Genomic DNA, 23,778 nt, shown 5'->3' with positions numbered 1-23,778 from the left:
TCTGGAAGCCACTGGCATCACTAAGGTTTGCATTACCCAGTGGAGGAGGCCAGCCCTATAATAGACCTCCTCCTATGCCATGGGCAGGCAACAGCCCAGGGAGTGAGCGTGGTGAAATATCATCCCACCCCACTGGTTTTTGGGTTATAACTTTTGATAGAATAAAGCTGCTTCAACACAGTTTGTTTCATTCTATTCTGCATGAAATTACACATCTATTGATATATAATGTGGTAGTATTACTCAAACATACCAGGATTTTAAAAATTTTGGCAAGTAGTGGTGTCAAACCCCTCCCCCCCGTGCGTATCAGCCAGTGCAGCCCAGACCCTCCCCCCCCCCACCAATGCCACTGCTGGAAGCTGCCTAGAAATGTTATTCATTTATGTCTTAAGTGCTCTTAGGACAGTTCACATTTTAAAATACAAAATAACGTGAAGCTAAGGACAACAATCAAACACAGCAAGAAAGAACATGAAAATAAAGGGACAGGTGATACAACTTGGACAAATTTATGAAGGACATGCCCATCGCAGCTTACAAGTCATGATGACTATATGCAACCTCTGGGTTTTAGAAGTAGTGTATCTCCTAATGCCAGGTGAAAGGAGTGGCAATAGGATATGGGTATCTTCTTGTCTTGTGTGCTCTCAGAGGCATGTGGTAGGCTACTGGGAGATACAGGAAGCTGGACTAGATGGACCCTTAGATTGAAACAAGGCTCTTCCTGTGTTCTTAACTATGAAGAGTGGTTTAGAAGGTTCAGTAGGGCTGGGGAAAAAATAGGGTCTTTGGCTAGCATTGGAATGACATGTTCAAAATCTCCTATGGAAACCAGCAAGGAACAGTTGCCCACGGTGATGTTCTTAAAAGCAGATGAAGCATCAAGGACCATCTACCCCAATCATTGGCCAAGTTGCATACAGTGCCTGCTTGGAAACACTGACATCCATCTGGAATGTGTTGTGCTGGCATGGAATGATGCATCCATTTGAGCAAAGCATGTTCCAAGAGGCTTCAAAATATTACACCTGCCACAGGACGTTTCACCACAGCCCCAAAGCTGCCGTGGCTTTTCACTAGCCAAGTGACAGTAGTGCAAAGAAGTTAGATGAGTGAGGCAGTGTTCATGGACTTGGGGCTTCTACTGAGACACAAGCGCGCTCGTGTCTATGGAGATGTGAGGACTGGGCTGCAACTGGCCCACAACAAATTCACTCTTTTTGTGAGGCTTTGTGACTGTCTGATTGGTTCCTGAAAGAGAATGTCCCACAGATCCTCTTGGACTCTTGGTGGCTTTAACAGGTTTGGTTCCAGGGAAGAAGCAATAATCGCCCACCTGACGTAGGAAGACTGGACCACTGTCACCAGGGTTAAACAAAAAAAAGCCCTTGTCACATCGAGGCTCAGTTGGGGAGGAAGGAAGGCCTTCCTTTGATGCAGACCCTGAGGTCCCAGGGAGGGTCATAACATAATCACCAAAGCCTTCCTGGGATGTTCTTGAAGGAGCAGGTGGTGCTTGACCCTTCGGACACAACCCTGAACTGGAGACACCATCAGTTGTTTGAGGTGACTGTGAGACAGATGTTTCCATACTACCACAGGGGGACTTCTCTGGGTTTGAGGTCTCTACAGGTGAGAGAAGTAAAGGGTCCCTTTCTATGGGCAGTGGCAGGTCTGCAGTGGCAATGTAGTCCAAAGGTCCATTTTGACAAGGGTTCTTTGCTGTGGTGGGGCTTTGTGGTCTCTGGCCGCCACCTCCTTGCTCCAGTTTCACACTTGCTGCCTGACCTTGAGATACATCTTGCCCTTCAGAGAGTGGGTGCTTATTCTCCTCCAAGTCATGGACCATGGAAAGCAGGGGAGCTGTCTCATTCTTTTTCCCCATTAGCTGTTGCTGCAGCCATAAGCTCTGAGGAGGTTCCATGTATTGGAGAGACACTGATGGCTCCCTTGTTTCTAAAGGAGCAGCATTCAAGTTCTGCTGAGTATCAGGCACAGAGGTTACTGAGGGGAACTGCAAGTAAGGGCCATCAAAATCAAAGACCTGAACAAGGCCCCCCTTAGCACTGCAAATACAGTCATGTACGGGAGGTAGGCCAGCTAGACTTAAGCATTGGCCAACATTCGCTGTAGAAAGTGGAAATTGCTTCAATAGTTCCATGTTGTGATAGGCTGAAAGTGATTCTGCTTTCTCTGATTCAGCTCCAAGAGACTCTGAAGAGGTAACCAACAGTGACCTGCAGAACAGAGAAAAGATGAAGAATTGGGAAAGAGAGATCCTCTCTGACAGAAAGCCTCAAAAGAGGATTTGGGAAAGGGGCACATATTATGTTGTGTTAGAAAGGCAGTCTAGAAGAGGCAGTGGAAAACTGTGTTCTTTTGATCCCTGCCAGATGCTATCTTCCACATTTGCAGTCTCATGCAGATAGGCAAACAACCCACCATTGTAGGATGGTGTTGTTGAATGGTGTACGTCCAAATAAAGCATGTTTTCAACCCATTTAGAACTACTGCAGCACAATGCTATCTTGCGCTGGAACAGGCAGGCCAGGAGGGCACTGGAACAGGCAGGGAAGCAGAGGCTCATTTGTGACCCTCCTGGGCCGGTGCAAGGGACTTGTGCCGGCCCAAGGTGCAGTCCGAATTTTGCTCTTACTTGATGGAGCATCTAAGCTTCATTTCTCCAGGGTAAGTTCATAGCGGCAGGCTTCACTTGGCTAATTCTTTCTCTCTTGGTGCCTCTTATATCCAAGACATCCTCCCTGACTATGGTGGCCACTAACTGCTATGGCATCACCCAAGGAATCCTGGGAATTTTAATTCTGCGAGAACAGAGAATTCTCAGCTCAAAACACCTGCTCTTCTCTCACAGTACTACTATACCCAGAATTGCCAGCAGAAAGAAAATGACTATTAATCTAGCTTAATCTGTAGTGTAGACATGTCCCCAGACCTAACAGTTCCTTGATAAATGTCTTGGACAAGTCTAACAGCAATGGGTGTCTGTTTTGTATACTCACCTCTCCAGTACTATGGTACAGCTGATCTTGTCCTCTCCCAACGTGTTCTGGCTACTGAAGTCCAGTGAGTTATTCTGAAAAGAAATAAGTCCAGGTAGCAGCCTTTGTTATCCACAGAATGCAAGGAAAAAGGTTGGGAGTCTGGGTGCCCAGAGTATAAGTGTCAGGATGTGTTACTTAACCTTAACTGGCCTGTATGCCTTTCCAACCACATCACATTTTGGTAGTTCATTTGGTGGCATTTCTATGCTGCTGCTGCCTTCCCATGAGGCACTGCAGCTGTATATTGACTTTGCACCCATGTTCAATTGCACTCCAATCCTCTCTTCTGCATCTGAATTTTTGGAACTCAAGCAGAGGTATAAAAGTGTGAAAAATAAATAGCATCTCTTACCAGAAAATAATCAGGGAGCAGGAACTTCCTGGGAGGGCTTGGAATATTGGCATCCCACTCATTTTTCTTGCTGTAAGAAAGACAGAAGGACGGTTTGGACACCTCTGGCACATTCCATCTGACCTTGTTTTCTATCAAAATGGCCCTTGTTTTGAGATGTAATTGATGCTAGCCTAGCACTTTGGGAAAACTCAGCAGTTCTGATCTGCCCAGCTGCTTCTTCTTCCACTTGCTTCCTTGCTTCTCCTCTTGAGAAATACCTTTGGGATAAATCCTGCCAGAAAGAATCCAGAATGGGACTAAATGTAGAGGAGGGCCAATTTAATCAGGACCATCACATGTTCTGTTACCAGTAAAGGCACTGCCATGTTGGCAGGCTGGTTAAAGGAGATCTGGACCTCAGATAGCTCCCAGTAGAGCAAGTGTCATAGGCTGGATACAAGAAGACCACTGTCCTGAAGCCAGCGTGCTGCCAGCTTTGCCCTCTCTAAAGAATACTCTTGCCACGTAAAAGGGCTGCCCTCTTTCCCTTAGATGCTAGTAGTGGGCGGTCCTTCCACATCATGGAGAGTTCTGAGGAGGAGGAATCCTTGGAGCCAGAGGAACAGGTCAGGGTAGCTCCTTGGGTAAAGCTAATGCCAGCAGCACTGACTTCTGGGGTTCCCCTCCCTTGACAATCTTTGACAAGGTGGGTATTTCTATGACTCCAGCAGAGGCACATCTAACAGCCCATTTGCCCAGGGCACCGACATCATGCGACATTGAGACATCACTTCCAGGTTTGCCCGGAGAAGGAAGAGGCGCTGGCGGCAACCGCTTCGTGATCTGGCGGCTGCTCCATTCCTTCTCATGTAGGGGCTCCCCCTTGGGGATTGCAAAGTGGCAGCTGCCAGCATCTCCTCCTTCTCCTAGGAACCTGGAAGGATCCTCCCCATGACAGAGGGTGAGGCGCTGGTGGAGGGAAAAAATTGCACTCCCTTGGTGTAGTGCCCGGAGCAGGTGCCCTTCAGGCTCCACTCTTGTTATACCTCTGCTTCCCAGGCATGATCCCAACTCCAGTCTTCCCTATCCTTCAAGTCCTCAGGGTCTAAGTCTGGGGTCCTAATAGCACAAGGATGTTCTAAAGGGTGAAATGCAGCACAGGAAGAGACTGGCCTGTGGGACAGTCAGATCTGGTCTGTGGGCTTGAGACTCCCCAGCCCTTTTCATAAAGCCTCATAAGCCTTCCATGTCTGCATCTCTGCAAATACTACCAAATGGTGAGCTGTTTCTCTGACTGTCTTTTGGGACCTCGGCAATGGTGTAACAGGATGGCAATGGGAGTAACAGGGTGCGTTGGGGAAGGGAGGGAGGGCTGGAACCAGTGGTAGTTGTGCATACCAGATCTGATCCCCTCTTACTAAAACCTCCCTGCACCTTTCCTTTCCTCAGACATCCACCACCAAGCTGGTGTATATCTAAGGAGACTCCTAGGTAATCGGGCCACCTACTAGGACAGCCATTTTCAACCACTGTGCCGTGGCACACTGGTGTGCCGTGAGTGGTCCACAGGTGTGCCACAGGAATTTGGGGGAAGGTCATTTATTAATAGGGCCAATGGGAGATGTGAGCCCCCACTGACAGCATGGTGTGCCTTGTCAATTGTCAAAACCTGGTGGTGTGCCTTGACCATTTTAGTGCCTTGTCAGGGGGCCGTAGGATGAAAAAGGTTGAAAATCACTGTACTAGGAGGTAAGTAAACATAAATACCTCCTGCAGGCTGGGCAATCCCCCCATCCCACTACAGCATGCAGCACAGTCTTCTTGGCACAGCTGTATGCTATAACATGGAGGAGTAGGATTGGGGCCACAGAATGATTTAAAGCAGGTTCCACATTGTGGCTGACTGTAATGGGACTACAGGCCTTGGGTCAAGAGACAGTGGCTTATCTAACTCCTTCCTGCCACTTCAAAGATTACTAGGGAATCTTTTTTCATGGAGGAGCTGGGCAGTTTTTACATTAGATCAACTTATTGATCAGGACCAGGACCTAGGAGAGGGGGATAAAGGAGGTAATTTGTACCCAGGGTCAAAAGGGGGGCTCAGGAGCCAAAGGAGGGAGCCCAGAAATTTCCTGGAATCTGACATTTTCCTAACTACTCAGACTTGTTCATACGGAATACTGGGGACACTGCCATGACTGGGAATGCTGGGAACACTTCTGATGTCACATGGGTGGGTAGACCTGGGCTCCAAAGGCTTTTCCAGCTGTCTCTACCCTCCCCTCACCCTGCTTTGCCACTCCCTGCCCCTATTCTGCTCACCCTCCTCCGCTCTGTTTCACCCCTCCCATTTTGCAAAAGTGCCCAAAAGAAACTTTGAGCCCCCTTGAAAAAAATTCCTCTCAGAGGCCCTGATCAGGACCAGGACTTTTTTTTTCATTTGCTAGTGAACAGTAGAACCTTCCAAAGACTGCTAGTTGGCAATATTTACAATTGCGACGCTTATTAGTTTCTAAATTTGGTCCCTTGGCACTATCCAAATCACAAACCCCTCCATTTTTTTGACATACTTATACAGTCAGTTGATAAGAAGCCAGTAATATTTGTTTATAAATATCTGATGACATGTGCTAAGTTTGATACATATTTACTCCAAACAGAATTCTGAACTGTTCTATCCTGGGTGAGCAATGGGATGTGGCAATTAAGACTATACCCGCAAAATCTATGGACCTTAGATTATGCTTAATGCAGCAAAAAACACTTTTCATAATATACTGGACACCGCAGAGGTGTCCTTCCTCCTTCCTGCCAATGTCCAACCCACTCCCTCCACCAGCATGCCAATCCATTCTGGAGTCCTTCCCATTTAAACATATCTGTGAGCAAAGGAAACTGCTTTGTCAGACACTTTATCCAAGTCAGTGTCTTTCCCAGCCCTACCCAGGGATTTAAAGACTCCCCCCACCCCATTTGTAACACAAACATACTTGAGAATGTATTTGCGACCACAGCAGAGGCCCACTGCCATCAAAATGATTACGGCTGGTGCTACCAGTAGAAGACCCCAGGGAGGCAAAACTGAAACAATCACAAAAGGAAGATTATGACAACCAATGAAAAAGGAAGTGCATTTTTAAATCAAAATCAAAGCAGCAGGACTTTCACTCTAAATGCCATTAAAAAAAGAGACCCAGGAAAAAAGGCTTGCTGGGTTGTGCAAGAATTCCCCAACGATTCCTATTACTAATGGATGATGTTTAGAGTAAGGCTGCACGAACCATGACGCAACAGACAACACAACACAACACCACAACTCCATCAGCCTGAAGTCAGGAAGAGACTACGCAGCCTCTTGAGGGATGAAGCTATCCAACGCTATGGGGAGTATGATCCATTCCCTGTCTTTACAAGTAAGGGGGAGGATCAGGTGAAACTCCACATTGCAGGACCTCTACATAAACAGCGGTAAGTGGAGTCCCACCCAGTCCCCTTAGCATCTTGCCAGGAGAGCAGGTGGCCCAGGCTTCCCAAATCAAGCAACAGTTACTGGAAAAAAAGTGAGTCCTGCTTTGGCTAAGAAGACTTCACACTACCCAGTATGGTGCCTTTAAAAATGAACCTAAGGAAACTCACCACAACTAACAATAATTGTTATTATTGTTATCTGTATACTACCCTGAACTTTAAAAAGGGAAGAGCCTGCTGAGACTAAGGGAACCTGTCGATGTCTTCACAGTTCCCCTTCTGTTCCATCCGTAAGATCTTTCTCCCTGGAGACTGACGGGAAAGACCAGGGGCCTTTTTCAGAAATTCCTTCTCTGACTTACCGCTTTCTGTTTCCCAGTCGTATTTGTCACTCCACTCACTCCATGGGCCATCGTAGTCAACCCTGTTCACTTTTGCCCGCACCTTTGCCTTATAATGAGTGGCTGTCTCCAAGAGCTTGGGGGTGAAAGTGAAGAATGAAGAATCTCTAACATCTTGAGTTTTGATCTAAATAGAAAAAGGGAGAAGGAAAAAATTAGGGATGCCATCCCACACTCCTTTACCTAGGTATAAGCCCCACTGAACAGAACTGAACTTGCTTCTGAGTCAACATGCATAGGATTGCGCTGGAGGTGACTGGTCTGCATATTGGGAATAGGATTGCCAACTCTGACTGAAGCTGTTCCTGGATATTGGTTTTCCCCAGTCACCTCCAGCGCTATATATAACCTTGAGTCTCCAAGTATATATATATTGAATATATATCAATGAATTGCATTCAATAACCCTAATCATGAAGCAACCAGTAACAGCTTACCTCCAAAGGTTTACTGGTCTTCCAGTAGGAGATCTCATACCTCTTCTGAAGTTTAGAATGCTTATTTATGATGTCAGTTTCCCACCTCAGCCTGTATGCCTGGCTGTCCATCTTTTGAATAGATAGGTTGAAGGGTCGGTGTGGTTTGACTAGGCAGCAAAGAATACAAAAGGGTGTCAAACATAAGGCCCATGGGCTGAATCCAGCCGTCAGAATCAACTGGTCCCCATTACAACTGGTCTCTCACAGTTTGTTAATTGGGCTCTCTCATAACTTGAAAATATGAACAAGAATGGCATATTTTCTCTTCTGGCATTGGCAGGTAATAAGTTTCTATGTGAGAACAAAGTGCTTTTTTCTGGCCATGGTCTGCTTAATGATGTCACTTCTGGCCCTCAGCAGGCACTATGAATGCTGACTTTGGCCCTCTGTATTAAACATCAGTTTGACATCCCTGCATAAGACCATGGACTCATCCAGCCAATAACCTTCTTGCCCTCTTTACCATCTGGTACTGGTGATTGGTATGAAGCATCTTTTAGCACAGTGCTTCTCAAACTGGTGGGTTGTGACCCACCAGTTCATGTAATGCTTCCCCCAACCCTTTAAAGGGTGGGGGGAGGGGAGGGAGGCAGCGATGCAATCCCCAGGATCGTGTTGCTAAGGGGGCAGGGGGGAGTGCTTTGCACTTACTTCAAGAAGGGAGGGCTGCAGCAGGCTGCAGGAGGTGCGGGGAGCCCTGTGCAGCCCTGCACAGTGCTCCCCATGGCTTGGAACGTTCGCTAAAAGCGGGCGCAAAGCACTTCCGTTTTGCAGGAGGAGGTCCTTAGCGATGTGATCCTGGGGATCACGTCACTGCCCTCCCCCTCCCCTGCAAGAACTTACTGCGGGAGTAAAGCTCCCTCAAAGTTTGAGAACCTCTGCTCTAGCACACGGCCTACACATGCAACAGTAGGCACTCTTATTAAAGTATATAAACCGTGGCTCACTCAAAGTTTTCTAGCCACCCTGGTTGGGACATGGTCAAGATGAGCTCATGCAAAATAGGAGTGCCTCCCAGAACTTCATGAGTGTTCTGGGATGCACAATAAGCTCACATGAGGAAGCAGCAATGCCAGAAGCATAGTCAGAGCCCGGACCAATCTCCCCCTTCCACCATGAACTGTACCACCTCCAGTGGCTATTAATTCATTTTATTCCATTATATGTTATCTTTCTTCCATCATGGAACTCAAGGCAATGCTCATGGGATTCCCAGGCGGTTTCCCATCTAGGCACTGACAAGCTTTGCTTAGCTTTCTCAAGGTTTCCTACATCATCAGACCATGTCCCTGACCCTGTTCAGGCTACAATCCAATACATACATTCCATGGAGTATCCAGCACAGGGTAGATGTTGGCTGCTGCACAGTTCAGAGTAAGGGGATATATTTCCCCTTCCCCTGCCTTGCGTGCTATCACTCCAGATCCAAGCAGTCAGTGTAATATGGGGCTGCTTTGGAGGGGGGCTCAGGATATGGCCTAGGTTGCCCAGGCCAGTCCCACCCCCTCCTGGGCCTCACCTACCCTCTGCCTGCCTTCCCCTCAAAAGCCCAACAGCCCTCCCTGGCCCTTCAAAGGCTTTAAAATGTCACTTCTGTTTTTTCAGTAAAACCAGAAGTGACTTTAGAATCTAAGGCCTCCCAGAGGCCTCAGAAGGTCTTCGGAGGGCAGGGGAGGCTGCACAGTGTCCCCGGCCCTCAGAACACCCTCTGGAGGCAATGGGAGTGCAACTTGTATTGCTTCTGGCCCACATGTTTGGGAACCCACAGATAATGAAATCCACGGGTCCCAAATCCACAGATACAGCAAGCCCACCGTATATAGTTCCTTCAGTAACTTTTTTCCCTACTTTATAACCACAAGCTTGGTAGCGATTGCCTGACCAGAGAGTTCCCAAAAGACGCAGCATAAGCCACCTGTGCCAATGCCAGCATCACAAAACAATGGGATGGACAGCAGAGCTGCCAAAGTCAAGATGTGCAGAGTGTTCAAGACTGTGTCCGCTCCAAGGATCCTTACTGTTGAACGCGGCACCCATCTTTTTTGTCTCCTCTTTCGGCCTGACAGTCACATGGTATTGGCTCTGCCTGTCAGTGACGGCGATCTCACAGCTTTGCAATACATAAGGAATATGTACATTGGGAGACAATTCCGTCGTTTGGACTGGAGAGCATTCCTTTTCTCTGAGGAACAAGAATTACAACAGGAAGACATTAACTATACAAAGAGGCAAGAAGACACTGGGGTAATCTGTTTCCAAAGAAGCTCACTTACTTTGATCCTGGGCTGTCTCGGTAGAACAGGGAGAACAAAACAGAACTGGTGACCTCTTGCCTCACCACCCAGCTGCAATGCAGCCGATCAATCCCATTGAAGAGACAACGGAGGTTTTTGGGTTGAGCTTCGTCACCTAATGGGGCAACAAGAGAGAAGCCCCCCATACTGAGACATGCAAAGCTTGGCAGAACCTAACACAGGGAGGAAGAGTATGGGATGGTTTGAATAGTTTGCTACCAGGAACTAAAAAGAACTGACAGGCTTGGTGAAGAAACGTAATTCAAAGTATTGAATATGATCCAATTCATTGATCATGAAGGAAACGGAGATGAGGAGCTACAGATTCTGCTTGGTGCTCACTTGAAAGTCAAGCAAGTTATTCCTGTACTCACAGGACACTGCCTTGCACACTGCCTTACAACTCAGAAGTGTGCGACTTCCAGTTTCACCAGAAGTTGTGCATGTCCAGAATTCAAGGCAGCTCACCAGGAGCAAGGTAAGAGTTCTCAGTTTTCATTTTAGCAGAGGGGACGAGGGGAGGACGGAGGGGAACTTAGCCAGCAACAGGCTGGGCTTCAGGATGGGCCACCCCCACCCAAGAGGATGTTCAATGACCAGGCAAACTTCAGCACTGCACACAGATGCCTAAATGTGAGCAGCCCAACACCTGTCGGGAGTATAAATGGCATATTTCTGTGTTTGTGAAGGAAGAAGACAGGGCAAGTGCATGGTGGAGCCTGCCAGACTTCCCTGCCACAAGAGGTGCTCCAACAAAGGAGAGATAGAAGGTGTTCCACCCTCTTTCCCCCTCCCTGTGCAGGGGTATGACTTCCCTGGAGCAGCCAGATGGGGAGGATTTAGAACAGGACCTGTAGGTGCAACTGAGCCTGTCATAGGGAGGTCTCTCTTCCCTGGTCCATCTCAATGGGTGGCAGATCAACTTCAGCTGTCAGATTGGAACAGTGTCCAAGATGTCTCCTCAAGGCCAAGGGCATCATATCTACACTGAGAATTTACATTTAGACTGCAATCCTAGCCACACCTACATGGGAGTAAGCTGCACTGACAATAATAATGGGACTTACTTCTGAGTAGACATGCATAGGATTGGGCTCTTAGTTACTGGCATAAGAACATAAGAACAGCCCCACTGGATCAGGCCATAGGCCCATCTAGTCCAGCTTCCTGTATCTCACAGCAGCCCACCAAATGCCCCAGGGAGCACACCAGATAACAAGAGACCTCATCCTGGTGCCCTCCCCTGCATCTGGCATTCTGACATAACCCATTTCTAAAATCAGGAGGTTGCGCATACACATCATGGCTTGTACCCCGTAATGGATTTTTCCTCCAGAAACATGTCCAATCCCCCTTTAAAGGCGTCTAGGCTAGACGCCAGCACCACATCCTGCGGCAAGGAGTTCCACAGACCGACCACACGCTGAGTAAAGAAATATTTTCTTTTGTCTGTCCTAACCCACCCAACACTCAATTTTAGTGGATGTCCCCTGGTTCTGGTATTATGTGAGAGTGTAAAGAGCATCTCCCTATCCACTCTGTCCATCCCCTGCATAATTTTGTATGTCTCAATCATGTCCCCCCTCAGGCATCTCTTTTCTAGGCTGAAGAGGCCCAAACGCCGTAGCCTTTCCTCATAAGGAAGGTGCCCCAGCCCCGTAATCATCTTAGTCGCTCCCTTTTGCACCTTTTCCATTTCCACTATGTCTTTTTTGAGATGCGGCGACCAGAACTGGACACAATACTCCAGGTGTGGCCTTACCATCGATTTGTACAACGGCAATAAAATATTATTATAATATTAATCCCCTGGGGGCTGGGGATAAGAATAGGCCCCCAGTTTGGCTGTACTTGTCGTAAGAGGCGACTAAACAGCCACCGGGTAGAAGGGACTCGTCAGCCTGGGAAGGCAGCTCATCTGAGAGAAGGAAAACTCTGATCCCAAACCTCCACTGCCTTGTGGCTACATCCAGTTATGGAAAAGGCTTCAGGAGTCAACCTCGAGGCAAAATCCAGAGCCGGAGTCCCTGAGGCAGTTCGTGTCTGAACACTGTCACGTTCTGGCAACTCCTGCGACGCCGCTGGAACCAACCGTATTGGCCTCTGCCTTTCCATTGGACCATTTCAGCAACATGGAGAGGGGGGATTTGCTGCATGCGTAACAGCCTATCCTCCATACCTACTTTACCCAGGCTTCACGCACTGGAGAGGACACTCTGTTCCAGAACCACCATTCAGAGCGTGACACCATAGTCTTCCGAGACTGAAGGATGCCAACAACAAATTATAATATTAGCTGTTTTGTTCTCACTACCCTTCCTAATGATCCCAAGGATAGAATTGGCCTTCTTCACTGCCAAGCATAGAATTGGCATGTCTCAACAAGAGCATTTTGGATGAATAAAGCAGCTGTTCCTACATTCCTGTGATGGGTTGGTACCTGGCATGTGTGAATAGGAGGATGACCTTGGTCCTGTCCAGAAAGGCGTGTATCTTTCAAAATTGCCTGTATCTGTCTGTCGTTTATATCTTTCAACACTCCCAGCATGCTGCAAGTGTGACATCAGTTTCTTAAAAGAGGGCTTCCCATCTTAAGATCATGATCGGCCCACATTCTTCCACTTCCCGAAGAAACTTATGGATTGGCATTGTGCTGTGGCTCAGGAGCGGTGATGAGAAGAGCAAAGGACAGGTGACATTTACAGACCCGATTGAAAATTGCCATGGAGGCAGAGTTACACAAAAGTCACATGGAAGAAGCCTGAGGCATGCCTCTATGCTCCTGTCACAAGTAGGAACACGTAAATCCTCTCTGAGCAGTTCAGTGCTCCCAGCCTAAATCTTCCCAAATTGGTTCAGAACTCACTCGGCAGCTAGAACACACCCACACCAATGTCCAGTGGCTCCCACATTACATTCTGCCTCTGACGCCATCAACAGTCACATGCATCACCTCCCTGCAGGATTACCTTCCGGTGTATTCCAGTGGATCTCTGAGCTCCATTCACTGGGATGACCAGAAAGTCCACTATCTTGTCTTAGTATGCTTCGAACACGGGCACTGTAGTTGCTCCCAGGCACAAGGGAATCGTTCCTGAGCAGGTAATGAGAGGTGTTTGAGACTAGTATGGAGGACGATTTCTGGAAAGGGAGAGAAAAGAAAGGAAAATGCCAACTGCAGCCACTTCATGGGGAATCCAGTACTGCCCCAGTGTGGTATAGGATGTTATACCTTATATGTTATAAGGCTATACCTTATACCACAAAAGTGACCTTATATGCACACAGGATAGAGTTGCATTTCATGTCTAAATGTGCAGATTCATAATAAATAATACACTGGCATTTGTGGCTATTCTTTTAGGGCACAATCCTAACTAGGTCTACTCAGAAGTAAGTCCTATTTTGTTCAATGGGGCTTACTCTCAGGAAAGTGTGGTTAGGATTGCAGCCTCAGTCACTTTATTCAGTTCCCATTTGTAGCCACTGTGCCCTGAGAGGAACTTTCCCGTTCCATGTTCCCAGTCAAGCTGAGAGCAAACAAGAGAGCAGGGTGACCAGATGTTCTAACCACAAAAGAGGACAAGGCACTCCAAAATGTAGGACATCCAAGAAAAATGTAGAACGACACAATAAAAGCCGAAAACACTTTTATATTGATTTTATGTGGTTAATTTAAACAAAGGTTGGCAACCTTCAGTCTCGAAAGACTATGGTATAAGCCTACAGCACCTGGTATTCCCAAGTGGTCTCCCATCCAAGTACTAACCAGGCCTGACCCTGCTTAGCTTCCAAGATCAGACAAGATCGGGCATGTGCAGGGTAACAGTTGCTGCTAATTTAAACACTATATTACTTATTATTAAATTTAAAACTATATTACATAAAATTTATTAATTGCAAGAAGGCTATGCACTGCCTGCTCGTGGGGAAAATGAGGACATTCAAGTTCTTTTCCAGGATACAAAGCTAAAAAAAGAGGACATGTCCTGGAAAAAGGGGACGTCTGGTCACCCTGCAAGAGAGTAACTGTTTTGCTTGTGGTTGTGAAATAACTGCTTGCTATGTCATCTTATTGGTAGGTCTGTAGAGAGCCAGGTTATTGCTGAGCTGAGTGCTTGAGCCAGGGTCTCCAAGTGTTGTAGTTCTATCATTCAAGTGGACGTCACTGCTAGATAGACTACTCCTCTCCTGCTTCAATCACTGTGAGGAAAGAATGACTCTGATCTACTCGTGGAACTGAGATTGTGATTCTTTAGGGGGGAAATGGAAAATGAGCGTGCGATCCCTCTTGGCCAAAGCAATGAAGAGATACCATGACCTGCTGCTGCTATCTGCTGGACTCACCTTGTATAGTCATGCGCTCTCAATGTGTGTGTTGTGACTGAGCAAGCCAAAGAATGCGGATCAATGCATTGCATTTTGGGGTGTGATCAAAAGAACACAGATTTGCCTCAGCACACCTGAACGGTTGGAAAGAAGCACAGACTTTTGGATTTAAGGGACATCTTTGTGGATTTTTTTTTTTTTTTGCTTCTACAGTACCGCTGTTTTGTTTATTAACTTTGAATAAGTATTGTATTGTTGTTTTACCCTATCTCAGGTGTATGTCTATCTCAGGTGTTTTACCCTATCTCAGGGCAGGAGGTCTGGTCTAGAGGGTAGAGCCTCCGTTAGCCCGAAAATAACATCAGAAGGTCGCCAGTTTGAGGACACTGGCAGCTCCCTGAACGGCTGAGAATGGTGAGACCCTGAAGCAGGTGACAAGCCCAGCTGAGTGATTCCACCTGCTCTTGGTGTGAGCAAGAAGCGTCTTGGCTGCCCTCCGTGTGAGAGATGGAGCTGCTTGTCAGCCTGCCTGGGAGAACTGGAGGCCAGAAGTGACACCAAACCAGGAAGCTCCATTCTGAAATGTTGTTGGTTCTTGAAAGAGAGAACCTCTATGATTGTAAAAATCCCCTTGAGGGATTTAGAAATGCCTGTCTATGTAAACCGCCTTGAATAAAGTCAGAGGAGTAATCTGATGACCAGAAAGGCGGTATATAAACCGAGTTATTATTATTTTTTTATGTGTGAGAGGAAGACCACTACTCATACATCCAAACTGGTATCCTAATTTTTCCTGAATTCCTTGGGTTTTCCAGACTCAAGCCAGAACTGAGAAACAGAAGGAACATTAAGTAAACCCTGGATACTGAACCCTGCCCTTGGTCTTAACTCAAAGGTATCAGGAGATCTTGGACCAGCCTTGCTCTGAGGGGATGTTAGAAAAATTGCCACAGCATTTGCGGGAAATGTGTCTCCCAGATGACATGTGTCTCTGTGATATAGCTCAACTCTGAACTTTCACGTTCACTGTGAGGCCAACACAGTCACCTTGGCATTGATCCAGAACTCCTGATTGGTCTGTTGATGACTGAGGACCACCACATGTCATGTCCCCCTCACAGTGGGGCTCACTGTGGTCATAGTAGTGTTCTGCAGCTAACTTGAGGGAAGTGAAGGGCAGCCAGACGTTTCCAAAAGTGCTATGGGCGCATATCAGCGGCAGGCTCAGCTCAACGCTTTCTCCCATTTTCACTTTAGTTTGTAGGTTCAGAACTGATGAGGGAAGTGGTGGCCAGTTTAAGCTCATACTAAAATATTTGGTTACTTTCGAAGTATTACAGAATCCTTGGTCATTTTTGCTACAACAAACACAGCCTCTAGACCTTGGTTTTCTATAAAGAAGCAAATAGCAGTTGGGGTTTAATGCAATTTTCAATGGGAAAATGGTATAGAAAAAAAGAATTAAAGATAAACCTCTCACTGAAAGCCCGGTTCTGATTCACACACACACACACACCCCATGCCTTTAGCAGCCATTTGCCAAAGTTGAAAGAGGTGGGAGATTTGAGCATGGATTCCTATTTTCTCGTCTAGACTGACCTTAATACGATTATTCTCCTGGGACCCATTTAAAACATGTAATTTTCATATGTCATTTGCTGTGTGCCTGGCTTTCTGTGTTTGGGCTGAGTAAATACATGGATAAGTTTGTTATTGTGTTATTGAACTGTATTTTAGATAGCTATTTGTAGTTATTTTAAATTATGTTGTTATTATGTCACATGCCACTGAAAAGTGGAAAAACAGGATAAAAGCTTTCACATAAATAAGGGCCCAATCCTATCCAACTTTCCAATGCTGATGCAGCCATGCCAGTGGGGCATGCGCTACTTCCTATGGTGTGGGGGCAGTCACAGAGGCCTCTTTAAGGTAAGGTGAGGTTTGTTCCCCTACCTCGGGGCTGGATTGCAGCTGAAAAGTTGGATAGGATTGGGCTCTCAGTTATTGCTATTATTAGTTGCCTTATATAAATACAAGCAGAACTGCCACAGATACCTCCCAGTGTTCCCAAATCTGTTTGTAGGATACTTCAAAGTCCAGGGCCCCATCCAGTAAATGCCTTCCATTTCTTCCATCACCAGCTTCCCATTCCAGCCGGACATGTCCTCCTTCTATGGCTCTGACACTTAGTTTCTGTGGCGGAAGAGGCTGGACTAAGAGGGTGAATAAAGAACACAGTTTAATCTTTTGCCGATATAGAAAATGTCAGATCTGCCTAGAAAAAGGATTCTTATCCCGTGGGGTCTGGACCCATAGGGGTGTGTGCAAAGGGGATCTCGGGAGAGCATGAGGTGTGCTCAAAATTAAGAAAAAATATTGCCTTCATATACATTTTTTGACTAAACAAGGGCATTTATTTCACATTTTGATTCAGTTTCAAGATGGCCCTGACTACTAATGGGCCAACCTGCATTCCTAGTCTGGGCTAATGGAGCTTGCTAACTTCGATTGGCCCATGGTTATAGATGCAAGAACATTTACAGTGTAAGGAAACATTGTCTACTCAGTATATATCTGAGGTTACTCCCCCCCCCTTAGGAAATACAGTTTAGTTGTAGGAATTCAGTTTTTAATGTTCCAGGGAGACTTGAATACATACCATTGTTGATCAGGCTGACACTGAGTTGGGCTTCCAGTTTTTTATCTGGTTTGAAAATATAGATATTCTCCAGTACATAAGAAAAATTTGGCAGCCGTTTACTGCAGCTCCAATTTCTATAAGACCCAGTTTTTGGGGAATTGCATGTCATCTGAGTACTGTCACTGCAAACAACAAACAAAAACACCTAGCTTTATTTTACTAAGTAACAAACAGTTGCCAGCTAGACTTATCTGACGCTCCAGCCCACCATCCTGCTCTCTTCCACTCCTCCTCTACCATTCGGTCCCCCTCTTTCTTTTCCAAGCCAGAAAGTGGGAAGAGCAAAGGCAGGCACATCTCTGGACAAGGGAAGGATAGCACCGGGTGCATGGCCTCAGGTGCCAGGTGGTCTTGGGCTGGCTCTGCCTTCACAGCAACCTGACACCCCGAAATTGAGCAGGTGTCATTTTCCTAGCAGAAGTGGAGGCTGAAGCCATTGTTCTGCCTGAAAGGATGGGTACCAAAAGAGGCCATCTGAGCCTGGCTAGAGAAAGAGAGATAAGGAATAAGATCTGGCTGAAATTGGTAGCAAAAGGTACTTGGCTGGTGGAAGTAGTAAGGTTGTGATGTAGCTTCTGGGTGCCAGACTACACAAATCCTTCAGATTCCTTTATAGAAGAAGAAGGGTTACTTTAAGTGAAGTGGGGAAGAATCTTGAAGGAGGAGGACATTCAGGTCGTGAGAACAGATTGCTCCTCCTTTCACCAGCAAAAGTGCTGGAAGACAAGCATCAACATTTTATGGTATGATGATCTCTGCTCCTACTGGGTAGATGGGACTCGTCAGCCTGGGAAGGCAGCTCATCTAAGAGAAGGAAACTCTGACCTCAAACCTGGAATCCCTAGCATGTATGCACTGCTGAAACAGAGATGCCTGCATTGGCTCGGTCATGTCGTGAGAATGGATGATGGCCGGATCCCAAAGGATCTCCTCTATGGAGAACTCGTGCAAGGAAAGCACCCTACAGGTAGACCACAGCTACAAGAACATCTGCAAGAGGGATCTGAAGGCCTTAGGAGTGGACCTCAACAAGTGGGAAACCCTGGCCTCTGAGCAGCCTGCTTGGAGGCGGGCTGTGCAGCATGGCCTTTCCCAGTTTGAAGAGACACTTGGCCAACAGACTGAGGCAAAGAGGCAAAGAAGGAAGGCCCATAGCCAGGGAGACAGGCCAGGGACAGACTGCACTTGCTCCCAGTGTGGAAGGGATTGTCACTCCCGAATTGGCCTTTTCAGCCACACTGGATGCAGTTCCAGAACCACCATTCAGAGCGCGATACCAGAGTCTTTCGAGACTGAAAGTTGCCAACAGATCTCTGCTCCTGCTCTTTAAAAATCCTTTTTCTTGTCAAGCAAGTAGGGCAGTTCCTCTTTCATAAGAAAACAAAAGAGGAAGGTAGTTGCTAACCAAAAGGGACACCACCCTCTTGTCTTCTGGAGGAGACCAGAGAAAAGGGCAGTGATCCTCCAGTTCTCTGTTTCTTACAAACTCTTCCCCTTATCTCCTGCCTCTCAAAACCAATGCTAGCCCTTTCCAAATATTACAATTACTATATGGGGTGGGGGTCAGAGTGTGATTGCATGTGCTACCCCACCCTCAAACTTCTACTGTAGCACCAACATGCAGGCTACACTGTCTGTAGGGCTGTCTCCATGAGAACAGGAACTGCATTTGCCCAAAGTTCCCAAACACACATTGAGAGTCCTGTGATCATGACCTTGTGAGCACCAGCTCTGCACTGATCATGCTCCTCATCCCCACACATGAATAAGCACACAAAGAGGGCTTGTGTCATTCGGTCGATGCCAAGGCACTTTGGAGGAGTCTTTCTTCACTTCGAATGAAAGAACTCCAACTCTATTTTAAGCTGGTTTAGGCAATGTCTTAAGAAGCAGCTCTTCTTCACGTGATAAGGAACAACCTGCTCCTTTTTCCAGTGTGGTTTTCTTTCTTTGATAATCACACGGTGGGGTCAGCCCATCTGAGCCAGCATCTCATACATGATCCATGTGGCAGTTGAACCACTTATGCACTTAACAAAAGGGAGGAAAATACCAGAAGTGGGACATGCACATTCCCAAGCCTCAATGAGCAACGAGGGCCAGCTCTTCGAGTACAGTATCATCCAAGCCTAACCTATGATTATTCTTCTCTATTCTCAACGTAGGGAAAATGTCGACCCAGTTTGCAACGGTGATGAAGGCAACAAATTCAAGAACATAAGAAGAGCCCCACTGGATCCAGTCAAAGGTCCACCTAGTCCAGCTTCCTGCATCTCACAGTGGCCCACCAGATGCCTCAGGGAGCAGACAAGACAACAAGAGACCTGCATCCTGGTGCCCTCCCTTGTAGCTAGCATTCTGAGGCAGTCTACTTCTGAAACCAGGAGGTTGCACATACACATTATGGCTTGTAACCCATGATGAACCTTTCCTTTAGAAATTTGTCCAGTCCCCTTTTAAAGACATCTAGTCCTGATGCCATCACCACATCCTATGACAAGGAGTTCAACAGACTAATTACACGCTGGGTAAAGAAATTTTTTCTTTTGTCTGTCCTCACTCTTCCAACACTCAGTTTTAGTGGATTTCCCCTGGTTCTGGGAGAAGGAAAAGAACATCCTTCTATCCACCCCCTGTATAATTTTGTATGTCTCAATCATGTTCCCCCTCAGGTGTCTTTTTTCTAGATCAGGGGTCTCCAAACCCCAGCCTGGGGGGTCAGATGTGGCCCGCAGCAAGCCTCTATCCAGCCTGCTGCCAGTCTCTGGTTGTCTGCCAGTCTCTGGCGCACTTGACCAAACACAACCAGAGATGTGCTCCAATCATATTCAGAGGGTGTTCTGACAGCCTAAAAACATCACTTTTTAGGGGGCATGACTGATGCTTGAATGTGTGGAGAAACAGGATAGAGCCTCATCCACAATGCTTAAAACTACAGGACATCCACTGAAAGTGATTGGTGGGAAATTTAGGATGGATGCAAGGAGGCACTTCTTTACTTGACACAGAATTAACGTGCGGGAATTTGCAATGACAAAATAAGGTGATGGCCACTCGCAATTGCTTTAAAAGGGGATTAGACAAATCAATGGAGGACAAATCTATCAATGGCTACTAGTCAGGATGCCTGTGTGCAAGAGGCACACAGGTTCAGTGGCAGGGTGCCACTGAGTACCAGTTGCTGGGAAGCAACAGCAGTGGAGGGCTATTGGCCTATTCGCTTCTGGGCATCCTGGAGGCATCTGGTTGGCTACTGTGGGAAGCAGGATTATACGGAATCATGGTCTGATCCAGTTGGGCTCTTCTTATATAATCCTAGAATCATAGAGTTGGGAGGGACCCACACAGTCATCGAGTCCAACCCCCTGTGCATAACAGAAAATACTCAAGTATCTCCAGCAGAAGCCTATAGGGTCTCTGCTTGAAGACCTCCAGTGAGGGAGAATCCACCTCTTCCTTTGCTGAAACAGCAGAGGAAAAAAATATTCTGAGGTCAGCTCTGCGCTACGAAGTAGGCTCATAGTCATTCCCTATCCCCAAAGAACCTGGGAACTGGAGTTATAGGAGGAAAAACAGGAATCAATAACAGAATTCTTCACCAAACTACAATTCCCAGGATACTTTGAGGGCCATCATGACCATTAAATTTCTATAAAACAGATAGAAATTTGGAGTGTACTTGCTATAAAAGATAGATATTATGCCCTAGAGGTAGCTTCGTAGGTTTCTTTTCCACCTCACCCCCTTCCCTTCTGCAGGACTGGGATATTATTGCAGATGGTGACTGGAATCACCCTGAAGCCCTGCACTCTCCAGCATTTATTTCTTCCTTTTACTCTCTGATAAATAAGAACCGCGGCACGCACTGGGCATAATTATCTTTGTAGAAAAGGCTCATCCTGACAAACTGCCTCGTATCCTCACGTTCAGACCAGGTACAGTTGGTATATGTTGTGTAGTCATTGAAGCAGTCTAGGCTTTGCATCAGTGGGGTCTCTGAAAAGGAAAGAGAAAGTTGGGAATTAACTAGCATCTTGCAGGGGCAGTATTTGATCTCTTGCTTGTTGCTTGTGAAGTTACAGAAAATAAATGTTTCTCCTTCTCAGCTGCACAGTCTTGAGAGGATGGTGGGAAAGAAACAATCCTTTATTCACTGTGGGTGTTTTTTTGTCCAGATACACTTACAGACATCAATGTTCACCCCCCCATCCCCTTCCAGTCTATCTCTTAGCCACAAAATCATTCACAGCCCAGTCCAAAAAGTATGTTCACTAGGCAGTAAACTCCACTGAGTTCCATGGGATTTATTGCCAGTAAATAAGTTATGGTCAAGCAGGTCACTTTTTTGGTATGTTTACTTCGAAGCACATCCTGCTGTATTATGAGCTTTACTCCTGTGTAAGTGCACCTAGGAGTGCAGCCTTACACTTCAAACATTTGCATATCTACTCAGAAGTAAGTCCCATTGAATTCAATGGGACTTCTGGGTGGTTGCACATCGGTCTTTTGAAAAAAATTTTTTAACAAAATGGAAGCCACAAGACCCCCTAATCTGATTGGGACTGCACCACAAGGAGAGGGGCTCTGTTTCCCCTACACTATTTTCCAAATGAAAATCCTCCCTCCCAGCTGTTCTTTGCTCCAGGAGGAAATAATATATGGGGCACGCTGTTGGCTGGGGAAGATTTTCATTTGGAAAATAGTGTACAACCCATCGGCACCAGTGCGCTCAGAGCAGTTCAGGCACTGAGGCGTGCTGTTTGCATGAACAAGAGCCTTCATAAGTAGGCTCTGGTTCAGAGGTCTGACAGAATGCACAGATATGGGGCAGTCCCGTTTCCCTCTACATACCTTCACATTACAAGCAACTACTGTGTGCAAAGGTTTATGGCAGGCAACATACGTGAGAAGGGAGAGCCTGTACTTGCAACTTTCTTACATGTGGAACATATCCATACAATATCTATGTACGGTACTCGGCATTGAAGTCTCACCCACTGATCAGCACTGGAGGGTGGGTTTGCCCTCACTGCAGTGTTCTACCTAAATTCAGTTTTTCATGTTCAGAGGAAATTCACAAACATGGGAATTCTAAGAGGGGCAGCATTGGGATGGGCCTAACCCTGTCCCTGGAGATCTCCATTTCTGGTGTAAGGGTTGGGTTTGCCCTCTTTGCACCCTATTCTTTTTCACAGAATTCGGCAAGAAGTGAGCCATCCCCTGTCTCCATAGCCTCAGCTTGGTCTCCATTTCCTGGTGTGTCACTCTAGCATGACATGATTCTCAGATCTGTCTTTATCATCATATGTAGTGAACTACAGCGTTTGGGTACCCATCCATTTGGAAATGAAACAGGGCCACTTAGGAGATGAAATGACTGAAATCATTGTCTGGAAAGGAGGAAGTACTGTCTTTGTACCCACCTTTTTTGGGGTGAAGACACTCTGCTGCCATCAAATCACAGAGCTATACTTTTCAGAACATCCTCACTGTGTGATTAGGGGGCATCAACTTGGCAAAACAGGGCAAGGCATAAAAACTGTTTTTAATCACAGGAGTGGGGAACCATCGGAAGAGAATCATCCAAAGTGACCCATAGCTATGTTAAAATTCTGGATTTCACTATTGTTTCCTAAGGGCAGCTCTCATTTCTGCCCAGAGGTGGCAACTTTAAAAAGACAAAAAAAAAAATTAAAGGAAACAGAAGTTGAATAAGCTGTACTAGTCTGTTTAACAGGCCATGGATACGACAATGCTGAAAGTGTCTGTTAAAAGATGACAGAGGGAAGCTGGAGAAAGGGAATTGGACTATTCAAGCCCCCAAGATCTTGGGTTGAATGAGGATGCTTCACCCTAGTAGAAATCCTTTGTGTGTGTGTGGGGGGGGGGGGCAGCTGGCTTGGATGAGTCAGCTTCCTGAAGGTCCCTCCTGTATTGTTTATGGGCCACCATTACATTCAGATGATAATGGAAACCAGGGAAGTGAACACTGGAAGGTAAGTGAAAGCAATTCTCTAAATTCTGTTTTATACTCTGCCCAAAGCTTTACATTCTTCAAACACCAACCTCTTAGCTTAGATTAAGGATGTCTCCCTCCTTCATCCATTTTCTTTGGTAGCTTTGGAATTCTCCTCCTCCAGATATCTGCGTGATCCAATCTCTCTCACTCTTTATGAAGCACCCCAAGATATAGTTCTCCTTCAAGGACTTCCCTAATTTGTTGTCATTTTACCTTAACATCTTTGGGCTCTCCTTTCTCAGTTTGTTATCCCTGGAAGGATTGGGGTGTGTGGTGGGTGGAAATAGTCCTTCCAAAAGCACCACTACTTCCCTGTGAGGTGTGCAAGCATTTTGAAGGACTAGAGCAGGGACGCTCTATCTCACCTGCCTCCCCCCCCCCACTGCAGGTCCCTGCTTTCTCCTTCTTCCTTGTATGTTTATCTCTGAGCTGTGTGTATAGGCAAAAACTTGTCATAGCAAATTTCATGTATGTACACTGCTTTGCTTATGGTGCTTAACAAATATTATGGTGAAAGGAAAAAAAGGACGGAAGACGAAAGGAAAGTGTAAGGCAAAACGCACTTTGAGCTGCAAGAGTGAAGGAGTTGACTCTCAAAATCAGGAGGAGGCTCCAGAACTTCATTTTCTTCCAGACTTGTTCTCTTGAATGGTCCTGCGGGGGGGGGGGGGGGGGGAGAGAGAGAGAG

At 46.5% G+C, this 23,778-nt stretch overlaps 1 protein-coding gene and 1 pseudogene across 1 annotated transcript; both read right to left on the bottom strand.

The window, feature by feature from the left end:
• Positions 1 to 446: 446 nt before the first annotated feature.
• CSF2RB (colony stimulating factor 2 receptor subunit beta) lies at positions 447 to 23,737 on the bottom strand. Its single transcript, XM_066634192.1, has 13 exons — positions 23,654 to 23,737; positions 20,938 to 21,067; positions 17,030 to 17,193; positions 16,426 to 16,583; positions 13,011 to 13,182; positions 10,021 to 10,156; positions 9,766 to 9,929; positions 7,706 to 7,854; positions 7,230 to 7,395; positions 6,390 to 6,480; positions 3,418 to 3,487; positions 3,024 to 3,097; positions 447 to 2,240 (listed from the first exon to the last, which is right to left on the bottom strand). The coding sequence occupies exons 1-13, from the start codon at positions 23,712 to 23,714 to the stop codon at positions 1,145 to 1,147; spliced, it is 2,631 nt and encodes an 876-aa protein (XP_066490289.1). The 5' UTR covers positions 23,715 to 23,737; the 3' UTR covers positions 447 to 1,144.
• LOC136658041 (5S ribosomal RNA) lies at positions 13,762 to 13,881 on the bottom strand (annotated as a pseudogene).
• Positions 23,738 to 23,778: the final 41 nt, after the last annotated feature.

The sequence above is a fragment of the Tiliqua scincoides genome, chromosome 7 (assembly GCF_035046505.1).
Source record: "Tiliqua scincoides isolate rTilSci1 chromosome 7, rTilSci1.hap2, whole genome shotgun sequence".
Lineage (NCBI taxonomy): Eukaryota > Metazoa > Chordata > Lepidosauria > Squamata > Scincidae > Tiliqua > Tiliqua scincoides.
Note: the sequence above shows the minus strand (reverse complement) of the source record. Positions and strands in the feature narration are given on the sequence as shown.